This window comes from Trichomycterus rosablanca, chromosome 3, assembly GCF_030014385.1.
Source record: "Trichomycterus rosablanca isolate fTriRos1 chromosome 3, fTriRos1.hap1, whole genome shotgun sequence".
NCBI classification, from domain to species: Eukaryota; Metazoa; Chordata; class Actinopteri; order Siluriformes; family Trichomycteridae; genus Trichomycterus; species Trichomycterus rosablanca.
Genome location: NC_085990.1, coordinates 21,025,773 through 21,044,032, shown reverse-complemented (window position 1 = coordinate 21,044,032; position 18,260 = coordinate 21,025,773). Strand labels below are relative to the sequence as shown.

At 37.9% G+C, this 18,260-nt stretch overlaps 1 protein-coding gene across 1 annotated transcript in view; it reads left to right on the top strand.

Moving 5' to 3' along the window:
• derl1 (derlin 1) overlaps nt 1-18,260 on the top strand; it is a 20,447-nt gene extending 2,187 nt beyond the window's left edge. The window contains exons 2-8 of the mRNA XM_062991028.1: nt 7,447-7,558; nt 10,395-10,459; nt 12,091-12,117; nt 12,270-12,365; nt 14,081-14,133; nt 14,220-14,330; nt 17,637-18,260. Coding sequence (XP_062847098.1) covers nt 7,447-7,558; nt 10,395-10,459; nt 12,091-12,117; nt 12,270-12,365; nt 14,081-14,133; nt 14,220-14,330; nt 17,637-17,772 — 600 coding nt within the window. The 3' untranslated portion in view covers nt 17,773-18,260. The remainder of the gene's footprint in view (nt 1-7,446; nt 7,559-10,394; nt 10,460-12,090; nt 12,118-12,269; nt 12,366-14,080; nt 14,134-14,219; nt 14,331-17,636) is intronic.

Genomic DNA, 18,260 nt, shown 5'->3' with positions numbered 1-18,260 from the left:
CTAAACGGGACAAAAATCTTAATTTCTCCAAGATCATGTGGACAGCCATTTACCCTCAGATGACACAGCACCAGGAAGGACTGTATCTATGGCAAATAGGTTAAACGTTTAGATGGACTAAGGATGTATGATTTAGATTAAGAGGAGCTGTATGGATTTATGTTAACAATGAGGGCGTGTCAGTCGTCTAGTTCACTACTTTAGAGGCGTTTATGTTTAACTTGACTTGTCAAAAGTAAAAAAAAAAACTATTAAGCGGTATAATAACAACCCACAAACTTAAAAAAGAAATAGTGTATGTTAAGGTTTTACAAAATGCCGCCCATCACACAGTGCACAGTTGTAAATCATACTTAAATCATTTAGTAGTTTTCATTCACAAGTAGGGATGTAACGATACACTCTACCCACGATGCAATACGATTCACGATACTGGGTTCACGATACAATTTTTTAAACAAAATGAAATTAAAGACAAATTATGACAAAGTTTCCTTTTATTATTTCTCTTTAAATAAAATAAAATATTGTATTTGTGCTCATCTTTTATTTATCTAAATAATTAATGCCCTTTTATTTCTGAGGTAGGTGCAAACTATGCAAAACAATGCTGGTTTCACTTTTTGTGTAAAAAAAAATATAGTGCCGGTGCCCTCTGCTGTTTAAAGTGAATATCGATGTGCACCGATTTTTAACTGTCTTGTGGTGCATCATTACATCCCTATTCACAAGTGACCCATTCTGTAAGTCAGGTGGGAACTGTCAGGGCCGTCACAAATATATAATGTATAGTATTATAATATAATAATAAAATAACAAAAGTGATAAGATCTATTTTTTTTTATTATTATTTTTTTTTATTGGCCTTCGGCTCGATCTCAATCCATGGCGACTTGATGGATGAACGGTCTGTAGGAATATCGATTCCGTGCAAGTCTAGATAGGTCCACCAGGGTCTTCTCTGCCATTATTGTGTCGAGCCATCGAGTTGCTGGTCTTCCTATTTTTTTATCTACTCATAATTTGACAATTAACATTTTATCAAATACAAATCTAATGAGCTACTTTGTTTAGGTAATAACCCTCTTTGTGCTGTTTGCTGGTTGCTTTTCTTTGTCTTAATTTTTTGTTTCTTAACCTTTGGAGTACTTTAGGAGAGGACACTTTTTATATTTTAATTCTAGAATTACGGTAAATTATTATGGCCAAAGGGTGTGCGACAGGAAGATAGCAGTTAAACTCTTTGTGTTTGGGACGCTAAGGATAAAGTTTTACATAGCTACACTTGTGCAGTTGGAAATAGACAGACATTAGATACAGAATCTGGAATTAGATGTGTACTATATCTTACTGTAGGGTACCTTAAATAGAAATGGGGCTATACATGCAACTGTGGCCACATTTATTGGTAGCTGTCCACTTTTTAATAGTTTAACTAAGTGCCGCTCTAAATGACATACGTCTTATCTCATGTAGTTTGAGACACTATTCTTAGCAAAAACCTCATATTGTCTCTGGTTTAATGATGCATTTTTACAACTGTATGTTTAAGCTCTTTTTGTAGATTGTAATGGCATTCTGATCAAGTCCCTTTTAGGTCATTTTTCTGCTTAAAGCCTTATAACTTGCGAATGAGAACAGCTTTCTCATTCACAGAAGCAGTCCCAAAACATCAATGAGTCACCACCATGTGTCATAGTGGGCATGAGCAAGGTGCTCCTTAGTATTGATTAACTGAACACAGTGGTCTTTGTTCTTTGAATGTACAAAAGAAAATGTCTCCCAGAGGACTTTGATTTTCAATATTTCACGTTTTTTGAGAACAAAATCTTTTTGAGAACATTCTTTTGTAAGATAAAAGAAAATTATAGCTATAAGTTTATAGCTATATACTGATAAAACAGAACATAATGCTTACCCTGAAACATAAGGTGTTTAAAACTGTTTGAAAATGAAACACTGTTTTAATTTGTTTTTCATGTTTTATTATAAAAAGGAAATGTTATACTTTTCCAAACTAATATTGGTCAAGCTAAATTACACATGCACCTCATATACACTGTGACATCCACCCTGTTCTGTATTAGGTTGTAACAAGGTGGACCGTAACAGGGTGGACCGTAACATGGTGAATGTTCTGACATAAAATTAGCCATTAGCTAGCGAGTGAGCAAAACCATGCTAGCATAACAGTGAATTCAGACAAAGAATTCTCTGCTTTTTAGTATGATTATTTTTTAAATGATCAAATTGTATTGCTTTTTCTCATATATCACATAACAGGGTGGACATGTTATGGTCGACCATATAAGACTTTTAGGATAAAATGTGGAAAAAACAACATTAAAATGAGGAGTTAGCCACTCATCTTCCACAGTTGTTTTCCCTCCAAAAAGATCATGTGAGCTCCAGGAAATGATGTCGGTATGCAAAACAGCTTTTCATTTTAAGAGACAGTAGTAAGAGATAACAGGGTGACAGCAACTTGAGGGACGTGTGTAAAACCCTTATAATCAGCAATAACATGAAACTCATAATGAAAGAAAAATCCAAGGTTTAGAGGGACTTAAGCAAACCTTTTAAACAGTATTGAAAGACTGAGATATTTTCATGATTAAACCTCATATACCCATCACTAAATCAGAATGTACAGCACTGGGGACATGGGAAAACCTCTGGTATCTAAGAGATAAAACAGTGAAAAATGTATACAGTAATTTTGGAGGGGGGTAGAAAACATTGTGTTTAGTATTTAAAAGTGTTAATTATTTCAGTAAGATGTTTACAAATTGTATTGTTTAAAATTTACTTAATAAATACCATGATCAGTACTGGGGACACACAAGGCACCGAATTGTAGGAATGACCCATATGCGCATATGTGTGAGGGTACCACCGATGCAAAGGAGTAAATTGAGATATTAATCTGACATCTGCTGCCCCAGGAAGTTCTTGGTTATTTCAGACAAACAATGCCAGGCCTCATGATCCACATGTTACAACAGCATGTCTTTTGTAGGCACAAACTGTTTGTGGGAAAAAGTGCTATGAATTGGACACATTCAAAATGTGTTTATAAAGTACTGTTAATTCGGTCAGTGAAAACACTGAAATAAAAGTTAAAGAGAAATAACGTAACGGATTCTTGTTTTAATTTCATTGTACAAAATGAAAAACTTCGAAATTCCACAAGATGGCACCAAATACACAACTAGTATTTTTTAAATGCGCTAATAAGGTGGACGGATACTATTTATGTTAGCATAGTACAACCGCTAATAATAATTATCAAGTCAAATCAAATAAATACCGCTGTAAACTATAGTTTTTAGTCATTGTCTTCTAAAATAAATGAGACACAGTGTCACACATTAATGAACTGAACACAGTGAACTTAAAACCAAATCAGAAAAAGGCATTTCAGGTCTGCAACATATTTCAAAAAAAGTTGGGACAGTAAAGCATTTATCTCTTTGTAATGTTGCCTTTCCTTTTCACCACACTTAAAAGACGTTTTGGGACTGAGGAGACCAAGTGATTTAGTGTTTCAGCTTTTATTTTGTCCCATTCTTCCTGCAAACACGTCTTAAGATGTGCAACAGTATGGGGTCGTCGTTGTCGCATTTTTCGTTTCAAAATTCCTCTATTGAGGACAGGTCAGGACTGCAGGCAGGCAGGCAGGCCAGTCCAGTACCCGTACCCTCTTCTTCCACAGCCATGCCTTTGTAATGTGTGCAGCATGTGGTTTTGCATTGTCTTGTTAAAAAATGCGTAGACGTCCCTGGAAAAGATGACGTCTTGAAGGCAGCATATGTTGCTCTTAGATCTCAATGTACTTTTCTGCATTAATGCTGCCATCACAGAAGTGTAAATGATCTTTGTCAAAGGCACTGACGCAGCCCCATACCATGACAGACCCTGGCTTTTGGACTTGTTGCTGATAACAGTCTGTTTCATATGAGATATAATTTCATAAACCGGCGGGGCAGGGGGATTTAAAATAGAATAACTGTACTACTCACAAATGAGCTTTTTCGCTGCAACGAGACGCTGCTCCCACCGCGGCCCGGTGGTTGGGGACCACTGCTGTAGAGGGAGAAATATGCAAACCCCTTCCAATCTATCTTTGAGGTACATTGTTTTAAAACATTTCAATCATTTTCTCACACATTTGTTGACAAACTGGAGAGCCTCGGTCATCATACTGTCCCAACGTTTTCTGATTTGGGGTTGTACTATTTTTAATTCAAAAATACCCTGGTATACTCCTGTTAGACCAATTTATTCTAGTGTGGCACAGTGGTATAACAGGTGGTTTGATTGCTGCACAGCTCCAGTGTACTGAGGACCTGAGTTTGAACCTTGTTATCAATCACTGTCTGAGAAGTTTGGAATTTATCCAAGTAGATTCCTTTTAATAATCAACATATTCCACCTGCCAAAACATGTCAGATATTGCATTGTGGATTGGTTACTATTTATTTTTCCTATATATATGAGTAACTAGGTAAGTGTGCAATTCAATGAGATAGACTTGTGCCATTTCCTTGGTGTACTCCAATCCTTGGCCTACTTTAGTACTGAAAGTTAATAAGTATTAATGAAAAAAAATAATTGAATGTCGAGCACTGGCGCCTCACAGCAGTAAGGTTCTAGGTGGAGTCATACATAGTTACATGTTCTCTGGTGGGTTTCCTCTGGGTGTTCCGGTTATATCCCACAGCTCAAAGACATGCAGTCAGGTAAATTGAAGATACAAAAATTGCCCTTAGGTGTGTGTGTCTGCCCTGTGATGGACTGGTGCCCTGACCATTGTGTTTCTGCATGCCTTGTTACTTTTGAGAGCTGGAATAGGCTTCAGCACCCTGCGACCTTGATCAGGATAAGCGGCTTAGAAAGTGAGTGTGTGAGGTTGTGAGTTGCATTATCAGGGGCTAGTCTGCTACAGCCAACACAAGACAGAGGTCATTGGAGAAAGCTGACCCATCTGTGCAGCCAACCATCGCAAAGCAATGACGTCGTAGTGACATAACAAGACATGACATGAGGTTGTGAGTTTAATTCAGTCCCGAAAGGCCGCTAATGGTTCCTCGTGTAAAGCCATAGAACCCTTCATTTTTTCGGGCTGTGCTTGACCTGACAGATTTCAAACTAAGTAGCTTCGAAAAAAAGCTGCCAGATTAATAAATGACAACAGTAAACTAGTAGACCAAACACAATAAAACAGACAGGCAGTATCTGTCCAGAACAATGTGTTTCTTCAAATGTAACTTGAACCCAACCATGTTGCATTTGCCCTAGTGAGTACAGCAGTGGCTGTAAGACTGATTTCCCCCCTGCTGCACTTTTGTAACCCACTTTTCTTTGCTGCAGTCTGTGGCTCAGCACACTGTGAGCCGCAGACCATTAGAACAGCAGTGAATCAGTGAGAGAGATCCACACTGATACAAAGAAACCAGCTAACATCTTGGTTTTCAGTGCACCATCGGATCTGCTTTAAACTTGGGATTTTCAGATTGGACCACAATATTTCAGGAACACTTTAAATGCTTTCTATGGCCAGACGAATATGGAAACCCATCATAAATTTAGACTTTGGGCTTTGGAGCTATACCCATTGCTAAAAGGCGTATACAGTTAATTACATAAAATAAAAAGCACAAAGTTAGGTCTATAAAGACATGGTGTGGAGGAAATCCAGTGACCTGCACAGAGCCCTGACTGCAACCTCACTGGACACCTTTAAAAGAAATTGGAACAGCAGTTGTAAGCCAGGGCTTCATCTTCAGCTATTTTGGCTGAATGGAACACAACCTGACAAAGTGCCTTAAGTACCTATCTCCAAGAATGATGAAAACTAGTGATGCAAAACACAATGAATGGGATCTTTGACTAAAGTGGATACTCTTCTCAACTTTTAAAAAAATGTTAAACTGATAGCACACCTCTAGAACTGGACACGGCAAAATGACGCATAAGTAACCAAACTACACAAGACTTAAGCTGCTCAACAGTTGTGGTTGCCAATGTTTGATTCTTCTCTTCATGATGCGCCATACATTTTTAATAGGAAACAGATTTGAACTGCAGGCAGGCCAGTCAAGCACATGCACTTTGTGAAAAGTTCGTGGGAAAAGATGTTGTCTTGACAGCAGCATATGTCTCTCCAAATACACATAAGCCTCCGCATCAGTGGTACCTTTACATGTATGCAGATCACCCATGCCGTGTGACTAATGCCACCCCCATGCCATAAAATATGCTGGATTTTGCACTTTTCATTGGTAACAGTCTGGATGGTCTTTTTCATCTTTGGCATGTAGAATCTGACATTCGTTTTTTTCTAAAAACAAGCTGAAACGTAGTGTCGTCTGACCACAGAACACCTTTCCACTGACTTTCAGTCAGTCTCAGATAAATTTATTGTACTTTTTATAAGTTAATAAAAGTTCAGTTTAGGTAGTTTTTATTTAGGGCCCTACTAAATTCACAGGGAAATGTGCTTAATTTAATGGACCTTGTTTGTCAAAAATCACAGATTTCACAGATTTTTAAAGAAAAGTGCCCAGTTCACGGCAGTCATTAAATGACGCTCATATAGTAAATCATAGAACAAATGGAAGCTACAATACACAGCACAGCCTACCTTAATAGTTGAAATACGAAAATTCTCGTCTGCATTTTGACACCCCCCCCCCTTGCATCCACAGTTAGTTACCAGAGTAGTGTTTTTAGCTGCTGTAGACTTCAACATTTTGAGCATTTTGTCTAACCGATTGCTAGTGTAACCAAGCGTCTTTAGAGTTTGCTGACTTTACTGTCTCGTTTCTTTGAGACTCAGCACAGAGATGATTACGTGTGTAAAGAAGCACACGTTTCCATGGAATATTAAATCGCTAAACACAAACCTTAAATTTGGAATGTTACAGCAAATTGCATATTACACTCGAAACGGCTCATTTCACCATCCGTGCCACGATTTTCATACCTGTGAATTTTTATTGCATTTTTTTATGGCTGACTGTACTGCTCTAACCCCAGCTTCCAAACAAGCTGGAATATGCAGAGCAAGAATTTAATTGTACTGTACACATGTTTATTTACACAATAAATAAAGGCACTCCATCTGCCCTAGCTAATAAGTAAACATTTATTTATAATTAATATAATATAATATAATTAATATAATTTATTTATTTATAATTAAAATTGGTTTTATACTGCTAACATTCTAGTACATGGGTTCTCTTGTTTGGTCAGTGGCACATTTTGTTAATGACCTAAAATATTTGTAGATCTCCATAGTCACTGTTGATTATAAAAAAAACTTTCCCAACCCTATTTGCATCTCAGGCAACCCCACATTTGGTCCCAACCCCATAGATAAAAGAGTTATGATCATTTACTTTATAGACCTCTAATTGCTTGTCATTGTCTTTTTTGCAGATATGGAGACCATTTACCTCAACACTGTATTTTCCAGTTGGTCCAGGAACAGGATTTTTATATTTGGTTAATCTGTACTTCCTCTATCAGTACTCCTCTAGACTGGAAACAGGTATGAATCCATATGTTTATGTGATCTGTGTCATAAATAATGAGTTTGAATAATAAAGTCAGATTAAGTCATTACAACAGTCCATTAAGGTAGGGCTGGATGTTAATAGCTGAAGTAATAAACATTATTGTGTGAAATGGTTAATATGTATATTAATTAGCATTCAAGCAAATTAGAAACTAAATAGTTTTGATTCATTTTACACCTGATTATACAACCCCAATCAGAAAAAATTACGAAAAATGATCCCAAGTGATTAAGTGTTTTAGGTGTTTTGCTGTTCCATTCTTCCTGCAAAGAGATATTTTAAGATGTGCAACAGTACAGATTTGTTGTCACATTTTTCCTTTCAAAATTCTCCACACATTCTCTATTAGGGACAGGCAGGACTGCAGACAAGCCAGTCTAGTACCTGTCCCCTTTTCCTCTGCAGCAAAGCTTTTGCAATTTGTGCAGCATGTGGTTTTGCATTGTCCGAAAAATGCATGGACGTCTCTGGAAAAGATATCGGCTTAAAGGAAGCATTTGTTGCTCCTAAATTTCAATGTACTTTTCTGCATTAATGCTGCCATCACAGAAGTGTAAATGACCTTTGTCAAGGGCCCAAAACCAGCCCCATACCATGACAGACCCTGGCTTTTGAACTTATTGTTGATAACAGTCTGAATGGTCTTTTTAGTCTTTGGTCAGGAGCATGTGGCGTGCATTTAAAAAAAAAAAAAAAAAAAAAAAAAAAAAAAAAAAAGAACTCCGTATTGTAGTGCTTGGCAAAGGTTTGCCAAAGTAATCTTATCAGCTGTTGTTTCATGGGATCAGAGATTGCACATGTTCTGACTAGACTTGCACCTTTGCCCTTTTTGTACTGTAATTCCCCCAGATTGCTTGAATAGTTAGATATTTCGCATTGTAGATGGAGAAATATGCTAATCCCTTTTAATCTTTCTTTGAGGTACATTGTTTTTAAATGTTTCTATAATTTTCTCACACATTTGTTGCCAAACTGAAGATCCTCTGCCATCTAAAGGCTCAGCCTTTCCTGGATGCTGCTTTTGTGTCAAATCATGATTACAATCACATCAATATTTATTTTTTACCTCATTACTAGCCCTACATTGTGCTGGTTCCAACTTCTGTTGGACTGAAGTGCAGGAATGAGTGTATATTAACAAATGAAATGAAGTTGAGCAGACAAAACATGAAATATCTGTCTGCAATGAAAAATAAAATCTAAGTAAATGTAAGAAACTATTCTTTTTATTCAAATGTATACATGCAATATATTGATCACAGTAAAGGGGAAAGTTACAGTTATTTGAAATGTAGTTTTAAGGGGATTTGTCCACAACCATGTCTGCTGAACACCCAAACAGGCTGGTTGGACTACCAATACTCAAACTCTCTGTGGCCTCTGTGGTGCTGGTCTAGGTCACTGCACTGATGTGCTATCTGAGCTTCCAGAATGAAACCCTATAACTGTTTTACACACCTTTTTTTAAACAAATGTAGGCTCCATATGTAATATTTATGTGCAAGATGGTACTTAGCAATGACCGTGTCTGAAATGCTTTTGGCCATATAGTGTAACGGGTGTATAAATTAATTATATAAAATAAATGTTGCGATCTTTATGTCAAACAGTTTTGGGAGATGGTCTTTCAGTTTTCGCATTACTGTTACCCTGTTCACAAAACAAGGTGTGGTGTCCACTGCTGTAGGCCATTGGGACCTACAGTGGTTTAGAACAGAGATCAGTTTACAGCTATATAGGGATGCTCATGGCATTCTAGTTTACAGGAACATGAATGATACTGTAACTGGGCCTAAGGCTGAACCACAGTATAATATACACTCACATAGTCCAATAACAAGAGTGTATTGGGAGTGTATGATTTATTGCATTTAATGAGCCATTTAAAAGGAAGTGTAAAATAGCCAAAAATGTATGGATTTAATTAAGTTGGCCTGTTCTTCTGGCTTATGCTGTTTGTAGATCAAGTAGCTTTTAACAATAAAATCAATTGGTAGCTGATTAGCAATGACATAAACTACAGCAGTACTTATGTTCACTTACAGACCATTTTTAGAAACACCTGTACATCTAATTATCCAATCATTCAGTCATATAGCAGTGGGGTTAATATTAACCTTCACAATTTGTAAATGTTTCAGTTTGTGACATGAGGTGGTAAAGTCAGAATAGTGCATAAACTAATGGAATCCGTGGAACCAAACTGCCGATGGTCATGTAATGGTGTATGGAGTGATTTTGGACACCCATTGGACTGTTTAAAACCAAACGAGCATTGACTAAATGCCACAGCCTGTCTGAGTTTGTTACAGACCATGTGCATCTCTGTATGACCACATTTCAAAATCTTATACAGGCTGTTTCCATCATGATAATGTACCATGCGATAAAGCACAAGTTGTCTTAAATCAGTTTTATGAACTGTTTAGTGTGCTTTAACGGCCTGTATCCAACTGAGCACCTTGGGGATGTGATAGAAAGGCAGATTTGCAGCATAAATGTGCAGCAGTAATAACGCAGATGTAATCATGTCAAACCGACATTTAACAGAATGTTTCCATTACCTAGTGGAATCTATTGCATGAAGAATTTGTATGGTTCTGAGAGCAAATAGGGATTTTAACCAGTATTAATATAGTGTGTCTAATAAAGTAGCCAATGAATAAGTTATTTTCTGGGTAGAGAAGCATGAAACTTTAAATGGTTAAAAATGGTCAAAAAACCAATGTTGTCAAAAGTTCATTTGCATGCTATAAGTGACAATATTTTTTATTTGTTTAACTACATACATTGTTTTTATTTCTCCAGGAGCCTTTAATGGAAGACCTTCAGACTACATATTCATGCTGCTTTTCAATTGGATATGCATTGTTGTATCCTTTTTGACTGTTTATGTGTGTTTGTGTTTCCAAAAGTTGTAAAAATTGCTAAATAATACAATCTAGGCGGCTCGGTGGGTAGCGCTGTCGCCTCACACCAAGAAGGTCCTGGGTTTGATCTCCAGGTGGGGCAGTCCGGGTCCTTTCTGTGTGGAGTTTGCATGTTCTCCCCGTGTCTGCGTGGGTTTCCTCCGGGAGCTCCGGTTTCTTCCCACAGTCCAAAAACATGCAGTCAGGTTAATTGGAGACTCCCACCCTGCAACCTTAGTTGGATAAGCGGTTAAGAAAGTGAGTGAGAGAGTGAGTAATACAATCTAACCTAAGAAGACATGGGTCGTTGTGCAGTACATTGTGGCTGGAATTCAGACATAAGCGCAGAAAGCAAGCATGGTAAATCAGCTAAACCGTGCAAAGTAAAAAGAAACCACAGCATTATTTCAAGTTTTTAATGTAGAGTTTTCTCTGACAACATAATAACATATAAACTAACACAAGAAGTAGCAGATATAAATGTAAATCAGTGTGTCAACTGTCAACTGTCAGAGGCCTCTGATCCTGTTTTTTTTTTTATTCATTCTTTTTTAATCACTTTATTAATATACTCCTATCCAAATCATTCACTTTTATCACCATCATTTAATACCATTTCAGAACATCACCTTTTAAATGTCATATGGCACAACATGCAGCAAACAGCTTCTACGTCAAATAGAAAATGCTGAGCATACAGTAAACTAAACTTTTCTAGTGATTTTCCTTTTTTTGTCTCTCGGCTGCTCCTGTATTAAGGGATCGGCACAGCAGATTTTTCTGGTTATGTCCCCCCAGCAGGACATAGCCAAGCATGTCTGTATAGATCTATCGACCAGCCGATAGACCCTGGAATCGAATCTCAGCAGTAGTGAGCTTGTGCATTTTACCACTGCACTATTTGAGTGCACTATTGAGCACTATTTGTCCAATAATAATAGGACAGTCTTTATTTGTGCTGTTGCACAACATTATTCGGAGTGAAGAAACTTTATTGTTTTATTATATATTGAAACTATACAATTTTAAAAGCTAGTAAAAACACTGGTACTTTTAAAACGAAGAATCTTCAAAAAGTTTACGCTCTTTTATATTTTGGTTGGAAACAGTGAGAGCGGGAGGAGTAGTAATTGGTCATGTCTGAGAGACTGAGAGAGCTTATAGTCTGGATTTAGCGCCATCTGATTTCCACCTTTTTGGACCACTCAAAGAAGCTTTAAGGGGAGGAAGATTTTCATGTGATGATGATGTGAAAGCAGCGGTGCATCAGTGGCTACGCACTCAACCAAAAAATTTTTTTGCTGATGGCACTAAAAAGTTGGTATGATGCTGGAAAAAAATGCAATCGGAAAGTGACCATGTAGAAAAGGGATGTCATTTGTTTTTGAAATTCTTAATAAATAGATCCTTGTAGATTACTGCAAAAGCAAAAATGAATGTCACATTTTTTGGTCCATGTACATAATTCAGATATTAAGACATTTCTAACAGCAATAAACTGTTCTCTGTATATCTGTTCTTTATAACTAGAAAAAACATAATTTTGCTAACCTTGCTCTGAATTAGTTGCAGTTGTCCTTAGCAACACAAATCAGGTAACAGGATTAATGATGGATATGCAGGTAAGTCTGCTGTCTTGTCTTTCAGTATAGATTTACTACCATCCATGTAAATAACCATGACTTTAAAACAGAATGTCCAACAACGGTTTTGGTTGCTTAGTGCATTCTAGTGGTTCTAGTCTGACGGTCAGGACTGCTTTTTTGTTTTTCAGCTGTTGATGATTCCATTAATCATGTCAGTGCTTTATGTGTGGGCCCAGATGAATCGGGACACAGTGGTGTCCTTCTGGTTTGGTACCAGATTCAAGGTAAGAATTAAACTCTGATTTGTTTGTATTTTTGTATATACATACAGTGTATCACAAAAGTGAGTACACCCCTCACATTTCTGCAGATATTTAAGTATATCTTTTCATGGGACAACACTGACAAAATGACACTTTGACACAATGAAAAGTAGTCTGTGTGCAGCTTATATAACAGTGTAAATTTATTCTTCCCTCAAAATAACTCAATATACAGCCATTAATGTCTAAACCACCGGCAACAAAAGTGAGTACACCCCTTAGTGAAAGTTCCTGAAGTGTAAATATTTTGTGTGGCCACCATTATTTCCCAGAACTGCCTTAACTCTCCTGGGCATGGAGTTTACCAGAGCTTCACAGGTTGCCACTGGAATGCTTTTCCACTCCTCCATGACGACATCACGGAGCTGGCGGATATTCGAGACTTTGCGCTCCTCCACCTTCCGCTTGAGGATGCCCCAAAGATGTTCTATTGGGTTTAGGTCTGGAGACATGCTTGGCCAGTCCATCACCTTTACCCTCAGCCTCTTCAATAAAGCAGTGGTCGTCTTAGAGGTGTGTTTGGGGTCATTATCATGCTGGAACACTGCCCTGCGACCCAGTTTCCGGAGGGAGGGGATCATGCTCTGCTTCAGTATTTCACAGTACATATTGGAGTTCATGTGTCCCTCAATGAAATGTAACTCCCCAACACCTGCTGCACTCATGCAGCCCCAGACCATGGCATTCCCACCACCATGCTTGACTGTAGGCATGACACACTTATCTTTGTACTCCTCACCTGATTGCTGCCACACATGCTTGAGACCATCTGAACCAAACAAATTATTCTTGGTCTCATCAGACCATAGGACATGGTTCCAGTAATCCATGTCCTTTGTTGACATGTCTTCAGCAAACTGTTTGCAGGCTTTCTTGTGTAGAGACTTCAGAAGAGGCTTCCTTCTGGGGTGACGGCCATGCAGACCAATTTGATGTAGTGTGCGGCGTATGGTCTGAGCACTGACAGGCTGACCCCCCACCTTTTCAATCTCTGCAGCAATGCTGACAGCACTCCTGCACCTATCTTTCAAAGACAGTAGTTGGATGTGACGCTGAGCACGTGCACTCAGCTTCTTTGGATGACCAACGCGAGGTCTGTTCTGAGTGGAACCTGCTCTTTTAAAACGCTGGATGATCTTGGCCACTGTGCTGCAGCTCAGTTTCAGGGTGTTGGCAATCTTCTTGTAGCCTTGGCCATCTTCATGTAGCGCAACAATTCGTCTTTTAAGATCCTCAGAGAGTTCTTTGCCATGAGGTGCCATGTTGGAACTTTCAGTGACCAGTATGAGAGAGTGTGAGAGCTGTACTACTAAATTGAACACACCTGCTCCCTATGCACACCTGAGACCTAGTAACACTAACAAATCACATGACATTTTGGAGGGAAAATTACAAGCAGTGCTCAATTTGGTGTAGTCTCTTAGGGGTGTACTCACTTTTGTTGCCGGTGGGTTAGACATTAATGGCTGTATATTGAGTTATTTTGAGGGAAGAATAAATTTACACTGTTATATAAGCTGCACACAGACTACTTTTCATTGTGTCAAAGTGTCATTTTGTCAGTGTTGTCCCATGAAAAGATATACTTAAATATCTGCAGAAATGTGAGGGGTGTACTCACTTTTGTGATACACTGTACATGAAAATATATTAACTGTCATAATAATTTTTTGCAGGCCTGCTATCTGCCTTGGGTCATTCTGGGATTCAACTACATCATCGGTGGCTCGTAAGAACATTTTTTAGGATTTGAGGCCATAAGTGTCATCTTTAGTTATTAAAGAAACCTCATTTATTCTCATTTTCTCTTTGCAGTATTGTGAATGAGCTGATTGGAAATTTAGTAGGTCACCTTTACTTCTTTCTGATGTACAAATACCCAATGGACCTGGGAGGCAGATCCTTCATCTCCGCTCCACAGATGCTGTAAGTCTGCTTTTTCTCTTTTAAACACATCATGTACTCCCAGTATGCAATAATGAAACTTAAAACAAGCTATTATCACTTTTTTTAAATACCCATTATACTACTGGATGTATATGTATATCTTTGTAATATATATTTTAGGGCACCAAGTAAACACCAGTGTAACAATAATATACACCGATCAGCCATAACATTAAAACCACCTCCTTGTTTCTACACACATCGTCCTTTTTATCAGCTCCATTTACCATATAGAAGCACTTTGTAGTTCTACAATTACTGACTGTAGTCCATCTGTTTCTGTGCATGCTTTGTTAGCCCCCTTTCATGCTGTTCTTCAATGGTCAGGACCCCCACAGAACCACCACAGAGTAGGTATTATTTAGGTGGTGGATCATTCTCAGCACTGCAGTGACACTGACATGGTGGTGGTGTGTTAGTGTGTGTTGTGCTGGTATGAGTAGATCAGATATACAACCCCTGGCAAAAATTATGGAATCACCACTCTTGGAAGATGTTCTGTCAATTGTTTAATTTTGTAGAAAAAAAAAAAAATCACAGACATGCCACAAAACTATCATTTTTCAAAATGTCAACCTTCTGGCATTAAGAAACAATAAAAAAAAGAAACAAATATAATAGTTGTCACAATTGCTTTTTTTAGATCAAGTAGAGGAAAAAAATATGGAATCACTCAAATCTGAGGAAAAAATTATGGAATTACTCAAATGTAATTTGCAGTTTAAAAACAAAACATCTGCAGCAGATTAGATTTGCTAATTATTCTTCAGTTTAAAAAGAGTGCTTACACCTCGGAGAGCTGTTGCACAAAGCAGATTGTCATGAATCATGGTTCCAACACAAGATATGTCAGTTGAAACAAATGAGAGGATTATAAAACTCCTTCAAGAAGATAAATCATTGTGGAATGTCGCAAAAGATGTTGGTTGTTCCCAGTAAGCTGTGTTTAAAATCTGGACCAAGTACAAACAAAATGGGAAGGTTGTAAAAGGGAAGCTTACTGGTAGACCAAGTAAGACATCAAAGCATCAAGATAGAAAACTTAAAGCAATATGTCTTGAAAACAGAAAATGCACAACAAAACAAATGAGAAACAAGTGGCCGGAAAGTGGAGTCAACGTCTGTGACTGAACTGTAAGAAATCACCTAAAAGAAATGGGATTTACATACAGAAAAGCCAAACTAAAGCCATCATTAACACCTAAAAAGAAAAGAACAAGGTTAAAGTAGGCTAAAGAAAAGCAATCGTGGACTGTGGGTGACTGGATAAAAGTGATCTTCAGTGATGAATCGCGAATCTGCATTGCGCAAGGTGATGATGCTGGAACTTTTGTTTGGTGTCTGTCCAATGAAATTTATGAAGATAACTGCCTAAAGAAAACATGTTAATTTCCACAGTTGTTGATGATATGGGCCTGTATGTCGGGTAAAGGCACAGGGGAGATGGTCTTCAATAAATGCCAAAGTCCACATTGAAATTTTGGACGCTTTTCTTATTCCATCAGTTGAAAGGATGTTTGGTGATGATGACTTCATTTTTCAAGATGATAATGCATCTTGCCATAGGGCAAAGGACGTGAAAACTTTCCTTCAAGAAAACATATAATGTCAATGGCATGGCCTGCAAATAGTCCGGATCTCAATCCATTTGAAAATCTCTGGTGGAAATTGAAGAAAATGGTCAATGACAAGGTTCCAACCTGCAAAGCTGATCTGGCAACAGCAAGAGACAGTTGAAGGCAGATTGATGAAGAATACTGTTTGTCATTAGTTAACTCCATGCCTCAGAGAGTTTAAATCATTATAAAAGCCAGAGGTGGTGCAACAAAGTAATAATGGTGCAGTGTTTTCTAATGATTCCATAATTTTTTTCTCAGATTTGAGTGATTCCATATTTTTTTCCTCTACTTGATCTAAAAAAAAAAGCAATTGTGACTGACCACAACTATTATATTTGTTTCTTTTTTTATTGTTTCTTAATGCCAGAGGGTTGACAGTTTGAGAAATGATAGTTTTGTGGCATGTCTGTGATTTATTTTTTTTCTACAAAATTAAACAATTGAAAGAACATCTTCCAAGAGTGGTGATTCCATAATTTTTGCCAGGGGTTGTAGCAGCACTGCTGGAGTTTTTAAATGCCGTGTCCACTCACTGTCCACTCTATTAGACACTCCTATCTAGTTGGTCCATACTGTAGATGTAAAGTCAGAGACGATCGCTCATCTATTGCTGCTGTTTGAGTTGGTCATCTTCTAGACCTTCACCAGTGGTCACAGGATGCTGCCTACAGGGTGCTGTTGGCTGGATATATTTTTGGTTGGTGGACTATTCTCAATCCAGCAGTGACAGTGAGATGTTTAAAAACTCCATCAGCATTGCTGTGTCTTATCAGCTCATACCAGCACAACACACACTAACACAGAGTCCTGACCATTGAAGAACAGCATGAAAGGGGGCTAACAAAGCATGCACAGAAACAGATGGACTACAGCCAGTAATCGTAGAACTACAAAGTGCTTCTATATGGTAAGTGGAGCTGATAACATGGACAGTGAGTGTAGAAACAAGGAGGTGGTTTTAATGTTGTTATGGCTGATCGGTGTTTAGTTAGCTCTGTACCACATCAGTTGATTAATAACCGAATCTGACATTTCCAGACTCAAGCCAAGTTCCTCATCCACTGTGCTTTTCTACCACAATACAAGACATTTTATAATTGATGTCATGTCTGCTGTACACAACTTTTTGTTGTCATTGTGCATGATGACAAACTGTAAACCAAGGGTTCTTAAAAATGAGCTTTTGAAGTAGTTTCATAAAGTTTAAGACCTTACCAGCTTTAAATTTTTGTGCATCACTTTGTGGTGCATAATCCACAGATTGATAGCTATATCATTTTCTTTTAAAGGGAACTGTCATGTTCAAATGTTTTTAATAGATATGAAAGGCTAAAGATTAATTAATTTTTTTAATGTTTAATAAAAAAAAAGTCTGACAAACCTTCTACCAGCAGTGATAAGAGAAAGTGTAAGTGAACAGCTGACATTAGTCCGAGTGCATTGCATATGGCTAATATGCTCATGAGCAAGAGTAAAGCTCCAATGAAATTTTTAGAATTGAATTCTGTTCAGAGTTGCTATAAATCAATTGTTTTGAGATGAACAATCAAATTTTGAATGCATGTTTGTAACATAAGAGGAGGGACACCCACAACCACTTGGTTTCACATTCTTTTACACCCTTCAGGACTTCTAATGTTTGTGCGTTTATCTTCTTTGCCAACAGCTACAGATGGTTCCCAAATCAACGAGGTGGAGTTTCTGGATTTGGCGTCCCTCCCCCCAGGAGACCTGTTCCTCAGGAACAAGCAGGTGGAGGTCGCCACAACTGGGGCCAAGGCTTCCGGCTCGGGGACGACTAAAGAGGTCCTTCTATCACATGGACACTCACGACCAGGCACACAGAATCTGATACTGCGAAACATGAGTTTCGGGTCTTGGTTCTGATTTGCATCTCTCCTCCTAGCTCAGTTTATTAAAAGACAGTTCTCACACAGGACTTTACAGCACGTCAGCGTGATTGTTCCCGATGTAAAATTGTATATTACACTGTAATTGGAATTCTGGGAACCGAGCACAGGAGCGTTGTAGAGGCAGTGTTTGTAGTGAGGAACTGACTAGAGAACAACAATGTATTTTTTTCATAGGAGGATACACACTGGCAGTGTGCACTGGATTCATATCACACGCTTTTGTTTAATGCTTTCGTTCTTACTGTCCTGTTAATTGTTTTGTACAGAATATTAACTTCTTGTTTGGACACAGAATTGAATGTGTGTATTTGTTAAATGTTTTTTGCTTTTATTAGTAAAATGATTTTGTTTAAAAATATTAAATTATTCTAACCTTT